Below are 21,517 nucleotides of genomic sequence, written 5' to 3' on the forward strand. Positions count from 1 at the left end.
ACAAATTAAATCTTAAAAAAAAAAAAAAAACGTACTAATGATCTGCAGACACCCTCTAAGTACATATTACACATTTTATTTTTATAATGTACATGTTATATATTATATATGTAATGACTGTAGACACTGGTTGTGATACTTTGTCACATTTGTATTTATTTATTTGTGTTAAAGTGAATAAAACAGTATATGCCTGGAGTTTGTGTGTGTGTACAGCCAAACATGATCTTCAGTATACGTAACAATAGAGTAACTGCAAGTTAGGGGCGAAAAATAATAATAAATATAATTAATGCTCTGAGAATTAGCTTCAACTAAACAAATCCCTCTAAAAGAAGCAAATAAATAGAATTTCTTAATAAAAAAAAGGACACGTGTACATCAGCCATTTCAGAGAATGATGATCCAGAATCAGCTGTGCTCTAAAACGTTTCACACATACACGCCGCTGCAGTGTATCAGACAGTTGTATGGATGTGAGGCTCACAGATAGAAGGCTCAGTAGTATATTTCAGTGCAAAACAACACCAGGCAAGCCAAAGTCAATGCCTGCAATAGAATAAAAAACTAGAGTCTAACAATATTAAAATCTATTATATCAATGAGGTTAAACAGTAAGTGCCAAAAGTAAGTAAACTGTGTTGATACAGTATATATTTTTTTTCATAAGAACAATTATACACACATCTGAGCTGTGAGTAGAATGTATACATTTTTCAGTGTTTAGTGGCCTGAAGATCTACTATTCAATGTTCTTCAAGCAAAGTAAACTATTAGAATTTACTAAAATAAGTTACTGGCTTATTTAGGCTGTTCCAATGAAAATGATTAGTAAAGTAATATAAAAAAATAACTGCACTGCTGGCGATGCAGTAGGCCATGATAAAGCATCTGTGTTTTCAAGGCTAGCTCTTGAGTTCTTGAAATATCACACATTAGGTCCAGAACTGTTTTGTATTTTGTGGTCTGTTTCTTGCCATGTATGTTAAAAAAAACATATAAGAGGCCTTTCCCTTTTAATATAAATATAATACAAATATGTAGTCTGTACTCTGGAGAACTTCCTGCAGCAGCTGGATAAAAATAAAAGATCAACTGAGGTCCAAAAAATGAATCTAATACTTAAATTCTCATGCAAGGTATTGTGCTTGTTATAAATGTAAGTTTTTCCCAGTTTTGCATTATTCTGTATGGCAGTGCTGGTATAACTGTATTTATTTACCTTTCAATAATTTATGTATATTATAATGAACCATATATTTCTCAACGGTAGACCATCAAGCCTGGCCTTACAAATATCTAGGCTGTATGAAGGCTAAAAAAAGATCGCCGTTAAGGGGATTAAGATTAAGATTATCAGCAAGTCCTTTGGTAATCAACCAGTTGCTGATTCACTAAGTCAATCCACCCACAACCAATCCAGGCACTCCACAATATTCCAAACAAGCCTGCACAGTACAAAGCCTGGAGGTTCATAATGTATTCATAATACATTATTCATAGAAACTGAGGCCGATAAATGCACAGTCCCATCACTAGAGGGCCCTATCAGTCTTCCCAAATAGCCACTTGCCCTGTTTCCTGCACGCATCGCTATATTACTATATAAAAACATGTCCAAAACAGGCCTAAAGCAACAGACGCATTAAACCATATTAGAAGTCTTGTAGCAGTAAAAAGCAATAATAAGGACCATAGAAAACAGCAGTTCAGTTGATTATCTTATGCCCTTTCTATATCAGAACAGTACATACAAAAAATCGCCTATGTTTAGTATATATTATGCTCCATTTTAAAACTAATTTACAATTTAAAAATATTTTACATGGAAAAAAGCGTATTTTCCTTACTGTATACTTCCTTGATTGCCAAGCAATGTAATGCATACTACATTTATAAAGAGACAGATCATTAGAAGTGGCCAGTAAGAACCATATTTTATGATCTTTCTATTTTTTTCTGCTAGTGATAAAAAGTCAGCTGTCATGTACCTTTAAAGATGAATACTTAAAGTGGATTAAAAAGATAAAATACACTGAATCTTATATCTATCCTTAGTCCACAGGTTTACAATGTGTTGGTGAGGCCCTTTTAAATACTATCAGTAGTATATGTACTTAGTTTGTTAAATATACTGGCAAAATGTTGTAATATTGTTGCAGTCAGGCAAAAACCATGTACCTCCATTTTGGCATTTTTCACTTTTTGACTGAAAATGAATGTGGTATGGCTAAATCACATTGGAATTAAACCAATAGGAATGCTCCAAAATGACTCCTTTCATTGAAAGTTCAGATGGTTTGGTTTTTCCATTCTCCTGTTAAGCTGCCGTTCTGGAGATGACAGGTTTTTGCAGGACAGTGATAAGACATACTCACACATACTACACAGACATACTCTAAAACACCAGCGGCTGAGGGATACTATCTGGCTTTGGGCAGTCTGCTGTTTATATTTCTCCTCTGATGGGTCAGGTTGTTAAGGACACAGTTGTTGGCCAGTGAGGCGGGTTTGGAATTGAGGAGATCTTTCCTCTGATCATAACAGCTTTCTTCCTCCACACCACCCCCATCTTCCTCTTCCTCCACCTCGCTCTCTTCATCACTCCTCTCATCACGCTCCACCTGAGGAACACATTACAAAAAACTGTCACTTGAAACTCACTCTTTAAACTCACTCTGTAATAATGCACTTATAAATTAAGATACATTTGTGTGACTGAAGTGTGTGATTAACATTGTTGTTTTATTCTATAAACTACAGACAACATTCCTCCAAAATTCCAAATAAAAATACTGTCATTTGGAGCATTTATTTGCAGAAAATGAGAAATGGCAGAAATAACAAAAAAAGATGCAGAGCTTTCAGACCTCAAATAATGCAAAGAAAAGAGGTTCATATTCATAAAGTTTTAAGAGTTTTCATGCATCTTGGCATGGTCTCCTCCACCAGTCTTACACACTGCTTTTGGATAACTTTATGCCACTCCACGTGCAAAAATTGTTTCGTGTACTACATTCTATATACAGTTTTACAATACACAGTTCGTGATAACATGCAGATTTTGGTAAACCACTCACTTTGCCCAGGAAGACAAATTTGTAGACCATGCGGAGAATGAGGTACGCCCAGAAAATGTGCAGCGCCTGCAGCAGCAGCAGCACAGAATTGAACAGGTAATAACCTGGAAACGGGTCAAAGAAATCCTGCGACTCCACTATAGTCGAGTAAATCACCCTGAGGGAACAAGGATTAGACAAACAAAACAAAATCAGAATGCAGACCATAACAGATTATTTCTAATATTAGATACTTAAAGGGCAGTTATCCTATAGTTTCTATAACTAGTTATGATTTTTGTGTAAATTATGTCTTAAAAACAATAAATGGACTATACACAACAGTTTTCGAATCTTTTTTAATCTCTCAAATGTATATTGTGTCTTATGAAAATTTGGAATTATAAACTTCTGCATCTTTACAGATGGTGGAGTGGTGGAGGTAGACTGGGGTCCAACAATAACAAAGTATAATTCTAAGGTGGAAATCTCACTGCATTATTTGTAGAATGTAAAACAACAATAATCCACTATTATAGAATTTATAGAATATTTGTATGTTTTGACAAAACAGATTTTAAAGAGCACTTTGTGTTTGTGTTTCCTTTGGTGTAAAATCACATCTGCCCAAACCATTTAGAGAAATGATAAGATGATAAGGTACACTATATTGCGAAAAATTGCTCACTCACCCATTCAAATAGTAACTAGGCGTGCAGACTGCTTTTACGAACATTAGTGAAAGAATGGGTCGCTCTGAGGAGCTCTGTGATTGGATGCCACCTCTGCACCAAGTCCAGTCGTGAAATTTCCTAACTATTAAATATTCCACAGTCAACTGTCAGTGATATTATAACACAGTGGAAGCGTCTGGGAATGACAGCCACTTAATCTGTCAACGTAAAATAACCAAGCGGGGTCAGCGGATGCTGAGGAGCATAGTGTGCAAAGATCAATCACTACAGAACTCCCAACTTCAGATTAGCTCAAGAACAGTACAGAGTGCAGAGAACTTTATGGAAAGGGTTTTTTATGGCCCAGCAGCTGCATCCAAGCCTTACGTCACAAGGCACAATGCAGGAAAGTGGACACTTTTGGCAATATAGTGTATGTACGATATACAAATGTTTGATGTTACAGGGGATAGGGCTAAGGTAACTTCTTGGTGGGCCAGCTTTTATCCTAGTTAATAGCAAAAATATCTAAATATCTAAATAAACAAAAGAAAATGGTGATGAATGAATAGTTTCATATTGAAGCATAATCAAATGAAATAATTGTGAAATCAAAGCTCTAATTTGATCATTTTGCTCCTTCAGTTTTCAAAAAGCAACCTGATTACCCGCTTATGTTCACATTCACACAGAACTAAACTAATAAAGCAATAACGAAGCGAGAAACAAAAACATTTTATTTGGCTAAGCATCTCTATTTTAATGAAACAGAACAGGCAGGATTTTTTTCTCTTAAAGAAAGTGAAGGGGAAAGTTACTCAGGCCACATTTTAGAAAACTGGTTCCACCCCTTTTCTATGGGTCAGGTATCTTTCTGAAAACACCTCACAGATTTATACCACATGCTTACCTGCACGGAAATATGATGAGACGGGTTACGAGGAAAACCACAGCAAATAGAACAAACAAACTGTCACAGGTTTTCCTCCAGCCTGCATAGTTAAACATCTTAGCAGACTGTGAAGAAAACAGAAAAAGAAAAGAAATGAGCTAGAGAAACTCACTGGCAATTGAATCCAATATTTTATACGATATGTATTTTATTTTTGGTGGGAAATTACAGCAAAAAATAGCTTAATATTCTTATTTTAGTACAGCTACAGAGAAATGAAACCATAAACAAAAACAAAAAAATACAGACAGCTACCGGGTTTTGTTTCGAAGATATTTTATCAATGTGGAAATTTTCTGTACGTCAAGCAAATACAATGCATGACTTTGTTCAGTGCAGGTTCTGCTTATCAAACTGTAAAATCTGCAGCTCTTTCACCTTAACATATAAACCAGTATGAAGTGTGATAGTAACCACGGCTAATGGGCTGCGCCTTCAGATGACTTTCACTGATAACATGGAGGGTGTGAACATGTGGGTGTGAATGTTAAGATGATTAAGTCATCAGTAGAATAGGTAAGGAGATTATGTTACTGTAGGCCATGTGTCAGAGCTCCAGACGTTTTACATCAGTAGGCATTCAAGAGATATCAGATTCAACCAATGCCTTTATTCAGGGCTCCCATCATAACATCACACACAGTAGCTGCCTAAACTGCACACAGCGTCAGTGAATAAACAGAAGGTGGAGCCATATGCAGGCCTGTGACTGGTGTGATGTTGTGTTGGGCAGATCTTTTTGCTGAAACCAGTAATTACAGGTGTTTGGACGTCAGGTGGAACTGATCTTGTTTAACTCTCACTGAAGTCAAAAAAGCCTCCACCAGCACACAGTCTCACAGCTACATACAGTCATCAGACACATGCTACTGGCAGAGAGAGTGGAAAAGCTGGTTTTCCACACAACAAATGATTCAGGCTTTTTCGTTCATGTGTGAAAAAAAAGATCTATTTATTACCTCCAGCAGGAAGTCAGATGAGTCATGCACAAGCATCACGATGGTCCCAACTCGGACGTAGTTACCGCAGTAGGAGAAGCTGATCAAGAAGATTGTAGCGATGTGGTGAACAATCTGCTCCTTAAAATCCTGCACACAGCAACAAGAGCAGTTCAGTACGTTTACATATTAACCCAATTAACCCAATTTACACTCTCATATTAACCCACACAACTGCAGCTGTTATTTTATATATTGTTTTCCTATTTTCCTATTTTCTCCCCAATTTACACGGCCAAGTATTTATTAGTAATAATTTATAGAAATATGATTAGAAATATTTACCTCATATTATTCAGTAGTTTTTATTACTTATAATTGTTTTAACTAATATACATTACTCAGGATTTGCTCTAAAATATTAGTAACTACTATTATTTTTTTCAGTATCTACAATACATTTTTAAGCACCTACTATAAATTGCCCAGTTTCCACTATGTTTTCACTATTCATTATCTACTCTGAATCACAGCAGCAGTAACAGCAAAAACTGTCCCTGTCCTGTTGCTACTGTCCCGCGACACTCTCCTGCTGTCCCGCGACACTCACCTACTGTCCCGCGACACTCTCCTACTGTCTTGCGACACTCTCCTACTGTCCTGCAGAGCTCTTTAACTGTACCGCGGAGGTTTTTAACTGTACCGTGGAGGTTTTTAACTGTACCGTGGAGGTTTTTTAACTATACCGCGGAGGTTTTTAACTGTACCGCGGAGTTTTTTTTAACTGTACCGCGGAGGTTTTTAACTGTTTTAACTGTCCTGCAGAGCTTTTTAACTGTCCTGTGGAGCTTTTAACTGTGCCGCAATGTGATACATTGTGTCTTATCTTAGTTTTTTTGAGACGACTTAAGACTTATGAGATAATTCCCCTAGATTTGACCATCAAATCTATTATATAATATTTCCAGTGTCATAATACAAAGTAGGTGAGTGTCGCGAGACAGTAGGTGAGTGTTGCGGGACAGTACGTGAGTGTCGCGAGACAGTAGGTGAGTGTCGCGGGACAGTACGTGAGTGTCGCGAGACAGTACCTGAGTGTCGCGGGACAGTAGGTGGGTGTCGCGAGACAGTACGTGAGTGTCACGGGACAGTAGGTGGGTGTCGCGAGACAGCAGCAACAGGACAGGGACAGTTTTTGCTCTTACTGCCTCTCCTGAATCATACAGTAATGGATGAAATACAGTTATTTTTTCAGTATCTATTATAAATTCAGCACCTACTATGAATTAGTCTGTATGCACTATTATTTATTTAGTGTGCACTGTGAATTAAGCACTATGGACTCTACTATAAATATATTTTCCATACCCACAATGGACAATTTTATTCAGCATCCTCTATAAATTATTCAGTATACATTGTGAATTATTCAGTATCCACAATTAATTAATTAGTATCAACAAATATTTATTTAGCATGTACTATGAATTATTCAGTATTCACCATTTTTTTTAGCATTCACTATGAATTATTGAGTATCCACTATGAATTATTCAGTATCCACAATGATTTTTATAATGTGCTATGAATTATTTATGTCAACTATGAACTATTCACTACATACTCTGAATTACTCAGTACCTACTATGGAGTATTAGTATGTTTGTAAGTAATCATTCTGTACTAGTATGAACTTTTCACTATCTAAAATAAATTATTCAGTATCTATTATGAACTGTTCTGCATTTAGTATGAATTATGCAGTATACCCTATTAATGATTTAGTATGTCCACTATGAATTACTTGGCATGTACTATAAATTATTTGGGATCTACTATAAATTATTTTGAATCTACTATGGCTACGGCTAAATATGGGTGTGCTAAATGAAGAACTCTAACTGGTCCAAGTTTAAGTGAGCTCTCAGTCTATTTTCTTTTATCACAAGCCAGCTACCACCCACCACACTAACAGGGATTATGTGCTGTATGTGTGTGTGTGTGTGTGTGTGTGTGTGTGTACGTACAGTGGTTAATTAGAGCCCAGAGGGCAGCTGTGCTAATCTGATGAACAAGTGCGGTACCTGTGTATCATCAGAACCATCATCACGCAGCATGCAGCATTATCATCTTCTAGCCTGTCTAAAGTATGATGGTACCCTAACGCTCAGTTTGTTAGTGTTTCCTTTAGTTCATGTGGAAATGTATGTTGTATGTATAGGAAAAAAGGCTCACTTTGCGTTTGACATCGACAGAGACGCAGAACAGCAGTGACCAGTAGAAACTGAGCTCCAGGAGGTAGTACCAGTATTGTGCCTCAGTCACAGGCTGCAAAACACAGCAATTGTATTATTTTACAATTTAATAGTAATTTCTGTGGAGTATTTTTATTCAGTATGTATTTGGACAATGTTTTTTACATTATGGCATTAATTGCACTGCAGTATTTCAGTTCTAGTAGTTATTAACTATGATAGAGAGATTTAAAAAAAGAAGAAAAAAAAAGATGATGATATACTCCAGTCTGACTTTGTTCCAACACCTGCTCTATATTTCAGCACTCACACAGTACAGCGGTCCAAGCTTGCACATGTACATGAAAACCAGACTCTAGACCAATAGATGTGGAATATCTATATTAGAGGCTTCTGACAGTATGAACATAACCCAAGAAAAACTCATACATAACCAACTGAACAATACAAACTTTTAAAGAAAGATATTGCTACATATTGTATTATGCTTTGCACTGAATTATAAATGCACAAGTATTGACTATATCTTATACCATACAATTGTAGGACCTCTGTACGTATTTCAACCTTCTTCACTATCAGTATTTCAAAATCCATTATCACAATAATAATAAAACTCATATATCTGTGTCTGTGTCTGGATCTGGAAGAGGGTGGGGTAAGTAGACATTTTGTGCATTTTGACGTCATATCCTTTCTGAAATTTCAACATTCCAAAAAAATAAAGTGTAAAGCACTCAACACAATAGCGGGATGTTTACAAACTGCTTCACTCCCTAAAATCACATCCTCCTGTGCTGAAAAACTGTTGGCAGGCTCTTAGGTATTAGGCTGTAAAAACACAATCTCAAGCAAGGAACAGAAAGAGTTCCTCATGTCAATCTGAACTTGCATTTTGAATGTATTCTGCCTGTTAAACGCTAATATAATGTTGTTTTAAAGTATCAGGTACTGTAGATTTCAGTTAAATATCCAAGGATCTGTCTTTCTTGGAATGCAATTGTTTTTTTTGTCCAAATGCAGATGCAAACAGCTGGATATTGTGGCTGCTAATCAATGCAAACATCACAAAAAAGGATACAATTGGCCAACTATTTATCCAGAACAAAGTTAAATGTAAAATGTTAACTGTCCCCAAACCTTTGATGGGGAAAGAAAAAAAGGGATTGCTCTGAAAGTCTGGACTCTAGATTGACTGCAGAGCTCATAGTAAAAAGCAGTGACATCAGGTCTGGACTAAAGTCTGGGACTGTCAGACAGTGATGAGCTACTCCTCTGTCTGCTCTTCGGCACTTACTTGTCTGGGATGTCCACGCCAGCACTCTCTGTGATTCCAGAACCAGGGAGTCTGTGTGAGAGGGGAGGGAAGAACAGAACAGGCTAAATCAAATATTAATGATAATAAATCATTTAAATGGTAATAAAAGGTTTAAAAATGGCTGATAGATTAATCTACTTTTACCTTCTTTTTGTACACTGAGAAAAGTACTTTCTAAAAACAGGTCTCAATTCACTTGAAAAACATACTTGCTGGGCTAGAAGCTAATACAAAGTCTCTGTTAAATTTCTTGTTAATTGTAATAAACATCAATAACAATCCTAGTTCAAACTGACCTGTGTTGCAAGTTTAAAAATCAAAAAGAATGTTTATCTATTTATTTAAATTCTAAGAATAGTATCTTTAGCCTAGTAACAGTAATATAATTGTTTTACTAAAAAACTGGCCTCAGTTTCTAAATTATTGCCCTTTTAAACCTTTACTGTAACTACTGGATCCAATTGACCAAAACAATATGTGTGTAACACAGACACATACAGTGCCACTCAAAAGTTTTGACACACATTCTGATTTAGTGTTTTTATTTTTTTTATTGTCTTTTTCCTACATTGTAAATTTAAACTGAATTAATCCAGACTATGAAGGAACATACAAGGAATCATGTAGTAATTTAAAATTGTTTAACAATCCAGAATACTCTGTGAAGCATTTAGGTGCTCTAACCTGGGATTCTGTTAACTTGCTTTTCTGAGGCTGGTAACTCTGATCTACGTATCCTGTATAACAGAGGAAACTCTTGATCTTTCTTCCCTGGGGTGGTTTCATCATAATGTCTGATGGGTTTTGTAACTGCACATGAGGAAACTTTCAAAGTTCTTCAAATGTTTTGGATTGACCGATCTTCATTTCTTCAATTATTTTTTTTATTTATTTAGTTAAGTAGTTCTTGCCATAATATGGATGAGAACATTACTCGAATAGGGCTATTCACTGTATACCAACTCTACCTCTTTACAACTGATGTTCTTAAACACATTAAGAGGACAAGAAATTCAAGTAACTAACTCTTGACAATTCAGCACAGCTGTTAACTGAAAGCCATTCCAGATTACTCTACATCATGAAGCTATCTGAGAAAATCCAGCCAAGATGTACAAAACTGTCATCTTAGCAAGACATATGTCCAAAAATGTGACTGGTACTGTATTTTTTCTGTATTAGGAATTGTTTTAAACTAGTCACTTTGACCAAAAACAAAAGAAAGAATAAGAAAGAAAGAATCTGACCAAATTTAGCCAAGAAAGTTTGAAGCAAATCGTCACACACCTTACACAGATTGGCTTGTAGTCTCAGAAATTGTATGATACGTATATTATATTATATTTTGTGAATGTAAAGCACAACTACAGAAACAAAATGGCACGTACTTCCAGATAAAAAATGAGAATAGGGGCAGTAGTTTTCATTAAATCTAAAGTGACATTCTAAAATCCCAGCGGTGGAGAGCATCTCAAACACTCACATCAATCAGGGAGGCGAGTCCAGCAGCAAAGGCGATAAGGTAGAACACAAACCTCCACCTGAGAAAAGAGAGAGAGAGACAGAGAGAGAGAGAGGGACCTGTGTTAAATAGGTCACTATCACTATGCTCTTGTTCATCAATCATATCGCCTTGACATGACCTACATACTGTATGTCTTATATGCTTTCCCAGGCTGGAGTGAAGAACATCTTAAAATAGCTTAGTGTTCCTAAAAGCAGTGCTTACAAATAAAAAAGTGTATATTAAAAAGTTGAATATTATAATAATTCTAATAAGATAGGTCCTACTATGGTCATAAGATCATTTGGTACTCAACATATCAGCATATTGTCACTGCCACATCAAAAAGCTCACACTGGTCATTACCAAATTTTCTGCAAAATGTATGACTAATTAGCCATTCCCAGTCCCTATGAACTCCTCCTATCACCAGTAATGCCCCCAACACTGAATAGGGATTACTGGTCCATGCATCATGTCATTTGAAGACCTAAAATATTATGATTGGTAATAGAGGTGTACAATATCGACAAAACATCTGATATGCATAAACGTCAAACACGATAAATAAAGATCCTAAATTAAGCTGGCTTGGTTGCACTAATTTTGCCTGGGCTAAGAAGTAGTTTGATGTGTGCGTTCACTGTGGACCTGTACCTCAATCAGCCTTAGTTTAACTTGCTCTTCCTCTAGTCTAAGTTATATCACCTGAACATATTACTGTAGTGTGCAGGCCTATCTCTGTTGCTGCATGCTGGTAATGAAGTTTGAATGAACTCTTGTGTATAATGTTACTGCAGCTTGTTCAATGTGTTTATTCTGAAAACTGGTATTGAAATTTATAAAAATACAGCCCTTACAGCGCTAATTTAAAGTATTGATATATTGATCCACCTATCTATCTCATAAATAAGTGTGAATGTGTTGAAAAACAGAGTGAACTCACGTAGCTTCGCAGAACTTTTTGGTGTTACTGGGTTTGTCCTGATTTCGGCGGAGGCGGAGCCAGTTGTGGATTTGCCGAACTGTAAGGCCACAGTGCTTCTCCAGACTCAGGACATCACCCTGCACAAGAAAATGTATTACTATTAAATAAAGTTTTAGGTCAAAAATAACAGTTGTGACAATGATTTTATGATGATTTTTTAACAAACTGATTTGCTGAATCATGAAATCTCAAATTTGACCTATGCGGTAGCAACATGTACACAATAGCACAATATAGACACATTAAAATGTATAAAAACAATATATATAGCTCTGGAAAAAATAAGAGACCACTTAAAAATGAAGAGTTTTTGATTTTACCAAATTGAAAACCAATATAATCAATATAATCAAGAGGAAGATGGATGATCACAAGCCATCAAACCAAACTGAACTGCTTGATGTTTTGCACCAGGAATGGCATAAAGTTATCCAAAAGCAGTGTGTAAGAGAGTATGAATAAACATAAATGGGAGTGAATGGAAGGAAAAAGGGATGAAAAAATTACAAATAGATGAGTTCGGTCTGTATAGCTGTAGATTAGCTTAGACATTGTGTATGGTGCACTTTTGCACCACATTTATTCTTCATTATTAGGAAAATATATGGATTTCAGATTTGTTTTAAAACCATGAGTCCAATCAAAAAGCTGTATACAAGCCCAGATCACACAATCACAGCAAACAATCTGGAGCTGAAACAGTGTTGGAAGGATGAGTTAAATGGCGAAAAAAGAAGAAGAAAAGGAATATCAAATTGCATGACATTATTATTATTATATTATGGGGTGTGATATGTCTTCTTAAATGTTAAATAAGCATTTAAATAAGCTTTTTAAGTTCTTCACAGTCAATAAATCTAAGAATAAAAGATATTAAGTTTTTCCCCTATGTGTTTTTTATTGATATGGTTATTTGCCTGTAACCATAACCTAGGCCAATCTGCTAAACTCAGAGCAAATATTAGGATCTTCTGGGTGGCCACTACTGAGCCTTTGAAGCAATAATCAAACACAAAATGAAAATGTGAGGTTTGCAAATGATCAAGGAAACTGACAGAACAAAGAGCGTTCCTCTACAACACAGCTGGGCATAGGAACCGCAGACAGGTGTCCTCGTTCCATAGTAAAGACAATTACAGCTGATGAATAAGTGATGTTATACTAAGATCTTACACATGGAGCCTCTACAAGCCTGCACAGGCAAATTTTTCCCTGTGATCCCATACAAAGGTCATTCCAGAAATGACTGTATAACTGAAAAGGGTGTAAATAGAGAGCAAGCCGGTTTTCTGGGTGATTTAATGCCCATAGCTATCAGATAGGTTCACCAGCACACCTGAATTATCTTAATGACGGGTTAATACACTGGTTAACATGTCTGTACAGAAACAGCACAGAGACACCCACAATGTACAAATCCAAACTCAAAATGAGCAAACGTTGCTCTACCTACAAAAACTAATCTGGGATAGAATAAACAGTGTTTATAATCTTTCCACCCAGTATCTCGCTTTGTTTCAATGCTGTGGGGGAGAGGTGGGCAGAGTACAATAGTGATGGGTACAGGAATGTTATCCTTTACTGTAGAACCAGCACTTCTGAAGCTGTGATGGTTATTGTGATTATTCTCCACTGACCTGAGAGAAGTGGTTCTTTTTCTGCAGGTAAAAGGCCTCCAGTTTGGGATCAGGTGCAGCTCGAGCTCGCACCCTGTCACACACACCCAGTGCCCGGCTCAGAGGCAGAGCCACAGCCCTGTAAAAGAGGTTTTGGCATTAAGACACATCACGCCACTGGTCCAGCCTGAATGGATGTGTGACTCAGTTCTCTGGATCAGTTCTTTGGCACACACTTTGGCACTGTAGCTGGCAACACCTAACACCTTCTCCTCTGTCTTGTGGCTGACATCTGGCCAGACAGCTTTGTTTAGAACTGATACGACAACTGTTACACACAATTGGATGTCTGAGGAGGTTTATATGTGTGTGTGTGTTGTTTTTATACTTTCAAGAGAAGAATGGGTTGCCGACAAACTGTTGGCTATAAAAGGTTAGTTTAAGGCTCAAACGTATAATACAAATAGGTCGTCTCACACAAACACACGCACACACATATAATTATTGCATACAGGTATTCATATACATATAGAAAATATGGGGTTTAATACTATAGATATAATTTAAAACATACAAATATATAGTGTATATGTGTTAAAAAATATATTATTATATTTAAGCACATCTCACAAAATTCCCTCATATGTTTGTAAATATTTATTAGTTATTTTCATAGGACAACACTGAATGTATGACACTTTGATACAAAGTAACATAGTAACTGTACAGCTTTCTTAAAAAGGTTTAGGTCTGGAGACATTTGAGAAGAGTTGGGGATGAGAAGAGGTAGAATGGTGATCATCCAACATCCAGACCTCACTAAAACTATTGACACAGAATGCAAGCAAATTCTCATAGCAATGCTTCAAAATCATGTAGGAAGCCTAAAGATAAATAAACTTAATATTTCATATTGGCACATTTTATAATTACATGAATTAATATAAAATGTGTCACATTCGTATTATCCCACGGTAAGATATAAATGCAATTTTATCTGGTTATGTTTGTGTGTGTGTGTGTATGTGTGTGTAATTCAAATGGTTTAATCAGGTGAGAGTAGGTGAGGAAGTGCTGTTTGTAGTGACACCTCCAGTTTCATTGCCAATGTAGGAAATGAATGGGATCACAGCTTTTCCAAGCCCACACTCCTGAACACAGTACATCTTACATCTCTGTGCTCAGGTTACTGAAGCAGTAGTTAATGAACTGCCACCTGATGTGAATAAACACAGAGGAAGAATAATATTTTGGAATTTGTTGAACAAGTCTTTTCATGATTTAATACAGCGATTAATTACAAAGCAACCACTTCACTTTCTATTTTTATTTAAAAATGTATGTCGTCCTTAATGTGTTTGCAGTTTATAGATTGATTTATGTTGAATATAAAGGCTACGATGCCATTTCCCTATGCACTTTAATCACCCACAGCTCAGCCAATCAGAGAAGAATAGACTGGGTATATGCAGGTTATTTGAGCTCTTGGTGTCATGCAGACATACATGGGACCATTCTTATCTGGGAGTTAAACTTGATCCCCAGCTGGATCCCATTGGCTTTTTTTGCTTATTTCATTACTTTGTTTCCACGCTGTTGCCATATGTTCGATTTGCAGGTGTACATTTACAGACTGAAGTCCATCTGTTGATGCATAGTATATCATTAGCTATTACCAACCCCATCCTTTAATGGAAATGAACCTACACATGACCATCAAAATTTCAGCACAGCAGTGACAACAGTATATGTGACTACTTCATCAGAAAACTTGTAGCACTTGTAGCCCATCTAGCATGTCTGTGTGTTCGCTACTGGTATAAGTTAATTAGGTAGGGTTTGAGGCAGGTAAAGACTGAAGAGAGCATCTTGAAAACCTGCATTTCTGTCTGGTCATCTCACATCGCAAGATTTTTGCACTTAATTTATGCAGTGGTGAAAGAGGCAAAATGAATAAAACCTGCCTATCAATGGCTCTGTGGTCGGTCAGAAATTCATCACTGATAAAATGCTGTACACCAGTGGTTCTGATAAAGTGGCCACTACAAGTGCAGAATGTGTAAATTCCTCTGATACACTCTTACCAGCAACACACACACACACACGCCTCCATGTCAACATCACTGGTGAGCTGACAGTGGCCCAGCACCCAAACAATGTAACTGTAGAGGCCAAATAATTACACAGACTGTAACTGTAAACCTACATGATAAGTGTTTCTGATACACTGGCTAACCTTGCACTTCATGTTTTAGATTATCCTGTAGTGTCTTTAATCCAAACTTTAGTCCTCCAGAGCAATCGTGGACACCCCGAAGTATTAAACATGTTAAATAATAATAAACTCAGTATCCTGTAGTGTGGGTTGGTCACCAATTGTCTGCAAGAAACTTGACTTTTATTTCAAGAATTAAAGACTGTCAACCAATGAAAGCTGAGCTCAACTGCTATACAGTATGTGTATAGGTTGGAATTAAATTGTGTGAACTTCAAACAGGGTATTTAAAAACAGTATTTTTTAAAACAGCATATGGATACATATTGTTGACCCCATATTCCTTTTTTCTTGTTTTTATTTATTTATTTATTTGCAAAAAGCATCACAACTAGAACACCCATAGTTTTGTTGTTGCCAAAAACATATGCAACATACACTTTTCTGATAAAGAGCTGGATTACCAGAATAGGGTATGTTTCCACCTGGATGACCATACACCAACCGACCATCATTAACCAACTTACCTGTATAAAAAAAAAAAAAAACTGACCTTTCAAAAACAAATCGTACAGCGATGAAGCCCAGAGCCAAAGGAAGGGTGAGGAATAAGTCGCGAGGTAATGGACGCCATGTTCCAACCGCATCATCCCCAATGTCCTTCCATGACCTGCCAGCGGGAAGCCAGTAGTACTCCTTCCACAGCCACTGGTTCAGCAGCTCCTCCATCCTAAAACACAGTAAGAAAGAGTGTGTGAGTGTGAGACTTGGTGGGTGAAGGTGACACAGAGACAGATTACATCTTAATCACCACTACATCTTAATCACCACCTGCTTAAAGATTAATAATGCGGTTAATATTTATGAGTAAAGACAACTTGGACACCCCAACACAACAAGTTAGGTGCCAACATAGGTCCCGTCAACACAACAGCTCAGGCACTGCTCCAAAGACGAGAACAATAGGCTTGATTATCTGCTATATAATATAGTATTTTAATACTATATAGATATTGTGAATAGCATTATATATATATATATATATATATATATATATATATATATATATATATATACATATACATGTATATATATATATATATATATATATATATATATATATATATATATATAAATGTATAATGCTATTCACAATATCTATAAATAATATCTTATTATATCTTAATTATTTTAATATCTTAAAATAATTACTTAGCATCTCATAATAATGATTAAGCATCTTATAACTAAGCCTTAGTATCTCAACATTATGACTTAGTATCTCAAAATAACGACTTAGCATCTCAAAATAACAACTTAGCATCTCAAAATAACGACTTGGCATCTCAAAATAATGAGACAGCACCTCAAAAAAAAAAATTGTCTCACAATAAAGACTTTGTATCTTAAAATAACGACTTATCTTAGACTAATGGCTTAGTACCTCAAAATGACTAAATAGTATCTCTAAATAATGCCTTAGTATCTTAAGATAAAGGCTTAGTATCTAAAAATAATAAGACAGCATCTCAAAATAACAATTTAGCATCTCAAAATAACAACTTAGCATTTCAAAATAACGACTTGGCATCTCAAAATATTGATACAGCACCTCAAAATATCGACTTAACATCTCAACATAACAACTCAGCATCTCAAAATAACGACTTAGCATCTCAAAATAACAATTTAGCATCTCAAAATAACAACTTAGCATTTCAAAATAACGACTTGGCATCTCAAAATATTGATACAGCACCTCAAAATATCGACTTAACATCTCAACATAACAACTCAGCATCTCAAAATAACGACTTAGCATCTCAAAATAACAACTTAGCATCTCAAAATATTGATACAGCACCTCAAAATATCGACTTAACATCTCAAAATAACAATTTAGCATTTCAAAATAACGACTTGGCACCTCAAAATATCGACTTAGCAATGAAGTTCAGCATGCAGAGCAGCATGCTTTCACTTCAGATCAATGTGTGAGATAAGACTATAATGACTTATACCCTGCATAGCACACATGCACAGCCTGGCCTTTCTACTCAGTTCACCTTCAGCCTTTGGAGAATGTCAGGGTGATGATGATCACGCCATGTGTTTGGGAAAGAGAGCGCTTCATTATTTGACAGTGGTGGATAAAAATCTTGAACTGTCATTCCTGGATCAGTATTACCAGTATCTTGTTTTCCTTTTACCTTTGTGTTGTTTTTATTGAACTCAGAGAACTCGAACATTCCTATCATGTAGGTTTTACATTGAACTGAATATGGCATTTGATGAATACATGCACTACTAGTGCTATGTTAAGGGGGGGACCATATCATGAAAAACCAATCAAAAATGTTTACAAGTGCACACATTATCAAACATATACTGTGCACTCTCCATTTGATAAATCATTCAGTGCAAATTCATAAACTGTAATAGATACATCACAAAAGACAAAGAAAGATAAGTCACGCCAAGTCTGTCTGGGTCTGCAGATCTACTGAGATGTCTGACCAATGTCAGTATCTGGCGACATACGAGACTAAGGCTCAGTATAGAACACAGTGAGTCAGTGCTGCAGTCAGAGCTGATGTACTGCTGAGAGGGAAGTCACTGTAATCAAGCATATGGCCTTTATTTATTAATTAATTTATTTATTAATGAGGTAATAACGATGTGCTGGATTTGTTTTGTATTATTATTATATATTGGAGGTGGGAATGAGCTTCTATACATTAATCCACCAGAAACAGAGAATCAATTGGGTCTCCAAATTTGTTAAAATGGCTTAAATATTGTATAATTATATTTATGCTATATTCTGCCACCCCTAGAGAAATAATAGGGGGGTCAGTTTGGGCCTCCAGCACCTAAATCGGCACAACACCTCCTCCAGCAGCAGCACATTCTATAGCCGGTATTTCACTCTGATTTACCCCAGAGCTCATGGCCTTGGGAGGGAGGGAGGGAGGGAGCCTGAGGGGAAAAGCACTGGCTCTCAGCAGCAAGGGAGGGCCATAGCAGCTGAGTCAGCATCAGTATCGATGAGAACTCGATCAGTAATCAGTGATCAAAGGATTATTGATCCGATATAAGCAGAGCATGTGGCTGAACCCCTAAAAAACACACTGCACATACAGTCATAAGCACTGTAGCATATCTATCTAACCTATCTAACCTAGTTAACACGTAATACTTACACAATCATACAAATCTATATAATAATAAGCCTATTTTAGATCATCACACAATTATTGATCAGGTATTGGTTACTGATTTCAGTTACCTGTTCGTAAAGGTTAGAGATGCTGGTGATGATGGTGATGAAGGTGATGGTGACGCAAGAGGATTAAATCTCCTAAATCTCCTTCCTGTAGTTTGTGGTTGATCTCCTCTACAAATCCCAGATTCTCATTTTGAGCCAAATATCTGAAGCTAAAACACGAATAAACAATATAATAATAAAGAGAGCCGCTATTCAGAGAGAAACAAACACAGCCCGACACACACACATTCACACACCCCTCAAACACACACACAGCTCAGAATCCCCGCAGGGCTCCCAGAATTAATCCTTCAGCGGTAAAAATGAAACGGAAAAGGCTCCGGTGTGAATTAAAGTCCGAAAAAAGCGATGAATTAGCGAAATAGCTCCAGTGTCGGCGTGTCTGCGGCTGAGAGCGGCTGTGCTGTCAGTGACAGCGCTGCTGTATTGACGCAAGGGGGAATTAGCGACCTCTAGCGGAAGCTCGCTGCACCTGCTCAGAGTTCAGGTAATAGAGTCAGAGGTGACAAAAGTGCAGAGAACTCCAGTGACCCTACTGCAGACATGTGTACAGTACATAGACTCACACTTGATAAAAAACTTGGGTGTAGTAAAACATAATAAAAAGTACTTACCTTTGATGAATAGCACACCTCTGTCCTCCCACGGCGTTCCGAGATCCAGAAATTTTAACGTTTTGTCCAAACACCCTTCAGACTGGGTGGCACAATTTGATAAATCGCTTTTTCCACCGATATCCAGGCTCCAAGTAGTCCCACAACTCCTTGCTAGAATCCGGAGAGCCCTGGCATTTAAAACAAGGCATTAATAATTAAAAAAGTGCACAATAAGCTTATTAAAAAAACACTGTTTACATACCATAGCTTCAGCTTCAGCTTCGTGCGCCGCCATCTCACAAATTGAAAATAAACATATTGTCACTTAGGGCATTTACAGAACATTAGAAATGGCTGAAATAACAAACAAGTTGCAGAGCTTTCAGTGAAATGAAAGCAGAGCAATGAAAACAAGCTCATATTCATTTTAAGAGATCAGAAATCAATATTTGGTGGAATAACCCTGGGTTTGGCATGTTTTCCTCCACCAGTCTTTACACAGTGCTTTATGCCACTCCTGGAGCAAAAATTTAAGCAGTTCAGCTTGGTTTGATGGTTGTGATCATCCATCTTCCTCTTCATTACATTCCAGAGGTTTTTAATTTGGTAAAATCAAAGAAACTCGTCATTTTGTAGTGGTCTCTTACTTTTTTCCAGAGCTGTATGTATATGTATGCATGCATATACATACATACACTAACATATCTATTTACATACAAGCACGAAAGCCCACGTAGTGTACAGTGGTACTTTACCTACTGCATGTTTGTCTAGAGTTGCTGGAAGAGATGAAGATCAGTCTGAAAAAATGAAGTTCAGTCAGAAGAAGAGCTCAGACTGAGATGATTAGATAAAATGACAAACATGTTAAGCAAGCATAGAATCCAAAAGAAAATCTCACAAATAATAATGCTACCAAATATTAATGCTATAAACGATCCCATTCCCCATAAACCAGTGAAGCATCAGGCCTAATATATATGCGAGGAGTGAGTCTGTAAGAAGAAAAGCAGTGAAGCCTCCCTCACAGTTGCACCACAGGCATTAGAGGTTCACTTAAAGGACATTCTAGTTTCTTTTGTAAGGAATTTTGTTCACAGCCAGAAAGTGTAGGCCAGCATAGGGGACTGGAGAGGGGTAAACTGCAGAGCAGCATGCTTTCACTTCAGATCAATGTGTGAGATAAGACTATAATGACTTATACCCTGCATAGCACACATGCACAGCCTGGCCTTTCTACTCAGTTCACCTTCAGTCTTTGGAGAATGTCAGGGTGATGATGATCACGCCATGTGTTTGGGAAAGAGAGCCCTTCATTATTTGACAGTGGTGGATAAAAATCTTGAACTGTCATTCCTGGATCAGTATTACCAGTATCTTGTTTTCCTTTTACCTTTGTGTTGTTTTTATTGAACTCAGAGAACTCGAACATTCCTATCATGTAGGTTTTACATTGAACTGAATATGGCATTTGATGAATACATGCACTACTAGTGCTATGTTAAGGGGGGGTCCATATCATGAAAAACCAACCAAAAATGTTTACAAGTGCACACATTATCAAACATATACTGTGTACTCTCCATTTGATAAATGAAAAATCATTCAGTGCAAATTCATAAACTGTAATAGATACATCACAAAAGACAAAGAAAGATAAGTCACGCCAAGTCTGTCTGGGTCTGCAGATCTACTGAGATGTCTGACCAATGTCAGTATCTGGCGACATACGAGACTAAGGCTCAGTATAGAACACAGTGAGTCAGTGCTGCAGTCAGAGCTGATGTACTGCTGAGAGGGAAGTCACTGTAATCAAGCATATGGCCGGTTCCCTTAAGGGAATGTTTTGGTCGGGAGTCAATCAGTGTCTGCCATATCTGAGAGGCTGGAAAATGTTCGGTTCTAGGAACTGCATTTGACTTGGCTGTCCCCCTCCCCATAGGGACTTACTGGCTCTGAAATGAAGAGCACATGATTAATCAACTTGAATTATCTGTCTTTTGCCTTAGCTCATGTTCTGAGTTCATACTGAGATGAAACATTTCTGAAGAACAAAGTAGTGATACATTATTAGCATTGACAAAATAATGTCTAGCAGTGACAAAAACAAAGG

General features: G+C 36.9%; 1 protein-coding gene across 4 annotated transcripts; it reads right to left on the reverse strand.

The window, feature by feature from the left end:
* Positions 1-136: 136 nt before the first annotated feature.
* On the reverse strand, positions 137-20,222 carry cers4a (ceramide synthase 4a). 4 transcript variants are annotated; one of them, XM_049465881.1, is made up of 14 exons: positions 20,160-20,219; positions 19,667-19,699; positions 19,423-19,592; positions 18,809-18,957; positions 16,073-16,249; positions 13,326-13,443; positions 11,647-11,765; positions 10,680-10,737; positions 9,176-9,226; positions 7,859-7,951; positions 5,645-5,773; positions 4,644-4,750; positions 3,081-3,237; positions 137-2,624 (listed from the first exon to the last, which is right to left on the reverse strand). In XM_049465881.1, the coding sequence occupies exons 5-14, from the start codon at positions 16,246-16,248 to the stop codon at positions 2,424-2,426; spliced, it is 1,209 nt and encodes a 402-aa protein (XP_049321838.1). In that variant the 5' UTR covers position 16,249; positions 18,809-18,957; positions 19,423-19,592; positions 19,667-19,699; positions 20,160-20,219; the 3' UTR covers positions 137-2,423. The 4 variants fall into 4 exon arrangements, with proteins under 4 accessions (XP_049321838.1, XP_049321841.1, XP_049321840.1 ...); XM_049465884.1 differs by lacking the exon at positions 18,809-18,957 and having other exon boundaries at positions 20,160-20,222; XM_049465883.1 differs by lacking the exon at positions 20,160-20,219 and having other exon boundaries at positions 19,667-19,868.
* Positions 20,223-21,517: the final 1,295 nt, after the last annotated feature.

The sequence above is a fragment of the Astyanax mexicanus genome, chromosome 16 (genome assembly GCF_023375975.1).
Source record: "Astyanax mexicanus isolate ESR-SI-001 chromosome 16, AstMex3_surface, whole genome shotgun sequence".
NCBI lineage: Eukaryota > Metazoa > Chordata > Actinopteri > Characiformes > Acestrorhamphidae > Astyanax > Astyanax mexicanus.